The sequence below is a fragment of the Sycon ciliatum genome, chromosome 7, assembly GCF_964019385.1.
Source record: "Sycon ciliatum chromosome 7, ocSycCili1.1, whole genome shotgun sequence".
Taxonomy (NCBI): domain Eukaryota; kingdom Metazoa; phylum Porifera; class Calcarea; order Leucosolenida; family Sycettidae; genus Sycon; species Sycon ciliatum.
Window position 1 is genome coordinate 14420469 of NC_088649.1, and position 7036 is coordinate 14427504.

The 7036-nt window shown below is 54.2% G+C and overlaps 1 protein-coding gene across 1 annotated transcript; it reads left to right on the top strand.

Moving 5' to 3' along the window:
- Positions 1-5947: 5947 nt before the first annotated feature.
- On the top strand, positions 5948-6832 carry LOC135821629 (uncharacterized). The gene has a single exon (XM_065334625.1). It carries the CDS (start codon positions 5948-5950, stop codon positions 6830-6832), a length of 885 nt encoding a protein of 294 aa, XP_065190697.1.
- Positions 6833-7036: the final 204 nt, after the last annotated feature.

The following is a 7036-nucleotide window of genomic DNA, read 5'->3' on the forward strand; positions in this document are numbered from 1 at the left end:
CCGAAACGAAATAAGCCAGGCCATGAGACGAAATATCCGAAACAGCTTATGCAAGAAGCAGTTCCAAAGAAGGAAGTTCCTCGCGCATGCACATCCGAACACGGATCCGCGGACTGCATGCATGCACTGAACACAATGTCTGCCGTGCACGTGCACAGCACACGGCTACCACGCGTTGGTACTGTAAAAGCAGAAATTTTCGGTGGTGTTTTATTTTCGGTAACTTCGGTGCCGACAATTAATTATTTTTACCGATAATAAAACGCACCGAAAATTTCGTTACAACCGATACTGTATACATGTAGTACAGGTCGTCCCTCGTTAATACATAATCTCTGGGACTTGACAAATGTTATGTATTAACGGGGTTTATGTACTAAACGAAAGTGTACATAACTTGCTTGTATACCAGAATTTTTCACTTTTTTCAACTTTTCTGAGTGTTTCTTGCTGCCATGACTAGGCCGCGAGATATTCTTGATTCCCTCGATATAACATAAAAATTATGTTATAACGGTCACAGTCAGCGAAGATTCTACAGTTTACATGATACATGCCCAGCGGCGCCTGTACAGTCACTCGAAAAAACAAGAGCTTTGTCGGTTTGTGATGTGCGCTCTGATTTCTGAGCTAATTGCGTCCACAAGTCGAAACTAGAACACGATGTGCGTCCACTGGAAAGCCAAAAGACCAACAAATTATGTACTATTGAGGTAGGTGGCATGCGGGTACGGAGAAATGTTATGTACTAACGGGGTTTATGTACTAACGAATTATGTACTAACCGACAAAATTTGTATGGAAGTGACCACGTTTCGTCCGGGACTTGAGATTTCTTATGTACTAACGGGGTTTATGTACTAACCGGACTCGTATTAACGGGGGACGACCTGTACTAGTACACTTATCTGGAGAACGGGTTTTACCGAAAATTTCCCTCTACCGAACCGCCGATTGTGGAGAATACCGAAAATATTACACCACCGAAAATTTCTGCTTTTACAGTAGATCTAATATATACCGAGCACCTTACGTAGAGACTTACGTAGCCTAAGTGAAATACCGAGCACCTTACGTAGAAACTTACGTAGCATAGCGATGTCGTTTTTTCTGCCATGTGAACACAATAATAGAAAAGCTGACAGGATCGCTTTTCTAAATTACGACCGCTTTACCAACTGCCAAGCCTCTTATACGGGCAAAATAAACACAATTACGAGTGCAACCTCAACAGCACCGGCAGAAAAACGAGCAAAAAATGGCTGTGAAGACAGTCGAGAGAGCAAAAAATTAATGGCTGTGAAAACAGTCGAGAGAGCAAAAAAAGGCTGAGAGCAAAAATGGCTGTGAAAACAGTCTAGTACGGAGCCTCGGGAGGGAGCTTTAACCGATGCTGCTCATGGCAACCGCAAATCGGGCCGAGTCATTTGCATCTGAGGGCACGCGGTGCCGATGGCCTCGCAGACTGGCAACAGCCGCACGGATGAGGGCAAAGCTGAGCTTAGGCTGTGTTTACATGAGAAGTTTCAACCCGGGTCGAGTTCAGCCCGGGTTGAAAGTCTGTACGACAGACAAAAGAGGTGAGCGTTTACATGAAGACAGTTGACCCGGGTCAAATACTGATATGCCGCCAAAAGTCCACTTCTACAGTCCTGCATGGTCACGTGAATCCGTTCGCGCGAAATTTGCATCTGCAGTGCTGTTCAAACCTGGCGCGAGATACGCACAGAAGTACGTTTGTACGATTTTCTTGACCCGGGTTGGTTTCAACCCTCCCCTTGGGGGGAGGGTTGAAATCAACCCGGGGCGAAATTTCAACCCGGGTCAAGCGCAATGCGTCATGTAAACGCGCCATTCACTTTGTGCACATGGCGGGTTGAAATCTGACCCGGGTCGAACTCAACCCGGGTTGAAACGCCTCATGTAAACACAGCCTTACATCGGATGTAGGACATTGTGGCAGCGTACGGCTCCTGCTTCTTGTCGGCGAGCATCTATGCCAGCCGAGCATAGAGTGCTGTCGCAGCTTTGCCATACCCTCCAGTGCAGGACAAGACAACTGGTGAGAAGGAGGCGTGCTCGACGTTGGTGATCCGTTCCTCGTAGCGGCGACGCTTCTCCTGCTCATGTCGCTTGTACACAGCGGGCAAGGCAAACTTGGCGTTGGTGGGGGCGTGGGGGTTGAAAACCCGGACATCAAAGTACGAACGCTCGTACCGACCTCCCCAGACTCCACTGGCACCGATGTCTAGGCGGGCGTTGTCTTCAGTTGAAGCTGACCGTAGCGTCATCCTCTCACCTGTCAGCGGCTCTAGCAGCGGTTCCACCACAACTTGGTGCGCAACTTCCTTCATGATGGATGCTGTGAGGTCGCGTACCTCGTTGTGGCGGAGGCTAGGGTAGCTGCCGGTTGAGCAGGAGAGAGCATGGGCCACGGTGAATGATTTACCACAGCTGCAAGCAAAGGGCAAACGCTTCAGAGGCCAGCCATATCGCAATGAAACCGCATCGTGAAATGCGCCCTTCGATAGCGTGAAGCCAAACATCTTCAGTGGTTTGCATGTCAGCCACGACGAGGCACCCTTCTCCGCCGCCAGCTCCCTGGACCGCTTTAAGTCCGAAGCGATGCTCTCTTCCACAGCGACTAGGGTCTCCTTCTCCCTTACGGAGTGGATCCTGCGCACCTTCGCCTTCTCTGCCTTCATGGTGTGGTGAACATCACCTAGGCCCGTGTTTTGCACGATGATCCGCTCCACCAATGGCTGCGTGATGGTCCTGGAGTCATCCAACTGGCTGGCGAGATCGCACGGGTTGATTAGACCCATGCCCCCTAGGCGACAAGGCAGAGCGAGGAGAGTGCGGGTGGTCTGATCAGGAGCGGGGTGTCCTGTGAGCGCCGGGATAAACTCGCCGTGGATAATCTCCTCCAGTGGCTGGAAATTCTCCGTCGCTTCTGGCATGGTGCGAGCGAGGAATGTCCACTTGCCCTTCAGCCCTTGCGTGAACGCCGTGTACGCTGCTTGTGGTTGCGATTGGGCGTACCTGGTGAGGACTTTCAGTTCCTTCACCCATTCCATGACCTTCGCTGCAACAAACTGCTTGCAGAAAGTAGCAGTGCCCAGTCCCGCACCCAGGTGACGGCAACCATCTTGCATGATCGCGATGTTAGTCCCATGGAACACTTCCTCCGCGGTTTTGGCAAACTGTGGTTTCACCAGGAGAGTGGACTTGGAACCATTGATGAAGTATCCGTACTTGTGGCCCTCCTCCTCGAGCGTGTTCCACCATACACGCAGCGCACGCATACGGCCTGCTGCTGTGGAATCATCCGCAAACCAGATGTGCTTTGCCGCTGAGCTGCTCGCCGCCTTCTGCATGAGTGGGAGGAGCCCAATGGCATACATGGGCATTGCCATCGGGTCTCCCTGGGTGGTGCCCTCCTCAGAAAGAAGACACTCCCCATCGACGAACAGCCGTGCGGGATGCCGGTAGGTGTTGGTGACGGCACCCGCGATGGCCGGACAGAGGTGACGGATGTTGTGCAAGCACACACTGCGGTTCAGCCTGTTGAACGCATTGCTCGCGTCTGCTAGGAGGACTGCTTCGGTCTCTTCCTCATTCCATAGGTGCCGCATTGCGTGGATTGCTGCTTCCACACCACATTCTTGGCCGCCACACAGCTGAAGCGACCCGACCGCCTGTTGGATCTGCTCTCCGATTATGGTGAGGATGGCTTTGCCTACTATCCTTCTGAGGACTTCACATATGCCGATTGGGCGCACCCCGGGCTTCTTATCCAGAGGCACCAAGCGACATGCCGTGAATGACTCGAGGGAAATTGGGTTGATGATTCCGGTGGCGATGCGCTTGGCGCAGGCGGCGATGCTATCACATAGCTGGTCGGAGGACGCTCCGAATGAGGTGCACAAGCGTTTCCAGCTGGTAGAGTCCATGCCGGAAGGGCCTGCTGCTCCATTTGTCCTTAGCACCGATTGCCGAATGATGTCTCTGTTCAGAGCTTCGAACAGCACCGGGTGCGGCAGTTCAGGGCAGGGGCCGATGATGAGGGCGTCTGCATGCATGGGTTCCGCCGGCGGGTGCTTCTCTTTCAGCGTTTGCCTCACGGTTTTACCATCAGCGGAGGAGTCCAGATTTAGCAGCCCACCCGAGGGCGTTGCTGTCAGGGACTGGAGAGCTGCGCCCAGTTTACCATTTGTGATGAGGGTAGCGAATCGTCGCGCGTCATCTGGACTTTGGGCCCGTTTCCCGCCACGTTCCTTGGTTAGTTGGCGCTGGATGGTACGTGCTTCCCGTACGAGTTCATCGATGTTTCCCTCGTTCCATAGCTGCATTCGTCGGTTCAGACATTCCACATGCACCTTACGTGTCAAGCAGTTGACCGGTTGTTGCAGTAGAAGACTGTGGCAGACCATAAGTGCCTTCAAGGCTATGCCTTCTCCCGCCGCGTTTGTTCCAAACGTGTTGAGGTAGCGAGCGCTCAAGTCCACCACTGACCTGCCATGTGCACCCGATGGGATGGCGAACAGGTTAGGCCGGAAGTGTACGATTTCCTCGTACGCTGCAGCTATGACCTGTCCTGTGTCCTCGGGGCTCAGTTCACCGAGTCTGAGTCGTTGGTCAGCTGGCGGGATTGGCAGTGTTGCAGCCCCCTGCCCACTAGCTGTACCGTGCGCGTTTGTGAGTTCCGGTTCGCTGTTGCTATTGGGCTGCGAGGAGCTCAGGCTCGCTAGGAGGGCGACCTCTTGTGCCGTTGGTTGTCGGTCTTGCCGTGGAGCATTGGCTTCACGTGGCAGTGCATCTTCTCCACAGGAGCCGGTCTCCGAGGGTGTTGGTGTAGAGGCATCGAGAAGGTCCCATGCTACCTTTTGCGAATTGGAAATCGGGTCGGCGAGGTGGCGTTGTTCCAGGGTGTCCCACGCCAGCTGCTGCGAGGCCGACTCGTGGGTAGTGCCATCTAGTCCTTGGCCCTGACCGTCGACGCAGAGCTCGGCGACGTGGAGCTGTTCCAGTACATCCCACGCCAACTGCTGCGAGTCCGACACCTGCTTGGTGCTATCTAATCCTTGGCCCTGACCGTCGGTGTGGAGCTCGTCCAGAGGCGGAGTGTCCCGAGCCGACTGTTGCGACACGTGGGCTTCGCCCTGGGTTGTCTGTCTCCGCGTGGGGGACGCGGCGGCTGGAATGTATCGTATGGTTCGAAAGCCTACGGGACTGGCCTTCGCCGCGACGGTTTGCAAATTTCGGCATCTTGCCCTGTTCCCGGGCCCGCAATCCTCGCATAGCTTGCCAGCTTCTCGGCAACAGCAGCCTTTTCCGCACTTGGAATTGCCAGTGCACTGGCAACACTGGCCGTCGGGGACGCCAGTCGCGGAGTTGCCCTTTGCGGGCATCACTGTTGAGAGAGCTACCAAGTCTACTTGTGCAAAGTTCACGAAACTCGGGGGAATTGCATGTATGACTGACACATGGCACATGACTCGACTGTTTTACCGTATCAGCATGCGCCGTTCACTTCCGCACCGTATTATCCTTATTTGCATGCGTACTACAGCTGTGTACAACTAGATTCCAGTGCGCCGCTGGCCTTCCCTTTTGGTATAGTTGTACCGTACACCGTATTCAGCAGGCGAGCAGAAGTCGCCGCTCCTTGCCTTTTGCCTTGCTTCCATTATCTCTCTCTCTCTCTGGTTGTGAGCCGAACAGTAATGTTTCTGTCCTCTCTGTAAGACTAAAGTAACATTAATTATGACACCAGATTCCGGCAATCGTTCGAAGTTAGTTCTAAATTCACGAATCCAGACTTTTGTATAGAATTACGTAGCGCACTGCTACAATTGGTGACCCCGTCTAGTGTTCGATCACTCGCGATCGCTCAGTGGTCTGCACGCAGCATTGAATTTTAGTATTTTACGAGCACTAGTACAGTATGAATACCTCAAACTCCGGAGCTAGCACACCTATCCGCAGTGTAGGTCGTGGCCAACTGCTGTCCAGAATCACCGGCGCTGGAACTTCCGCAGCAGGCGGTACAGCCCGCGACAGTGAGGTGGCTGCGGTCAGCTTGAACGTCAAGCTACCACCTTACTGGGCTGCTGACCCCCAGGTTTGGTTCGCACAGGTTGAATCCCTGTTTTCCACCCGTCGCATCACCAGCCAGGTGACCAAATATCAGTACGTGGTGGGATCACTGACACCAGAGTATGCGGCAGAGGTGCGTGACATCATCCTGGATCCTCCTGCTCAACAGCCGTACGACGCTCTCCGCGAGCGTCTCATTCACCGCACGCAGATGTCAGAACAGCAGCGTTTGCGCCTGCTGATTTCGGACGAAGAGCTGGGCGACAAGAAGCCCACCCAGCTATTACGCAAGCTACAGCAGTTAGTAGGTGAGAACGCCATGCCCGAAAAACTTTTGCGAGAGTTGTTTGTCAGCCGGTTGCCCCGATCGGCCAAGTCAATAGTAGCATCCTGCCCTGCATCACTGCCGCTGCAGGATCTGGCAGAAATGGCTGACAGAATAGTGGAGGCAGCTGGTCCCAGTGCGGCAGTACATGCAGTTCGCAACACTGGCGAGTCAGAGACAATGGCTGCCATTGCAGCTCTCCGGGACCAAGTTGCCGCCCTGACGACTACTGTAACCGAGCTGAAACAGCAGCACGGCCGCCCTCGCTTTCGCGGCCAACCCCGCAGTCGCTCGGTCTCACCGCATAGCAGTGGTTTATGCCATTTTCACCGCAAGTTTGGTGTGCAAGCCCGGCGGTGTGAAGCCCCGTGCTCCTGGTCGTCGGGAAATGCCCCGGCCAGCCAGTAGTGGCTCCTGTGTCTGGCCCACCTACCTCCCGCCGCCTCTATGTCCGTGACGTCACCAGCGGAACCCGTTTCCTAGTGGATACCGGTGCTGACGTCAGCCTGCTGCCAGCCACTTCTGAACACCGCCGCCACGTCGATCCGACTGGTCAGTGTCAGCTCCGTGCTGCTAATGGCTCTGCTATTCCGGCTTTCGGGCAGAGGTGTT

What these genes read in the sequence shown, in the direction of transcription:
- LOC135821629 (XM_065334625.1), top strand. Translation starts at nt 5,948, where the DNA reads ATGAATACCTCAAACTCCGGAGCTAGCACACCTATCCGCAGTGTAGGT.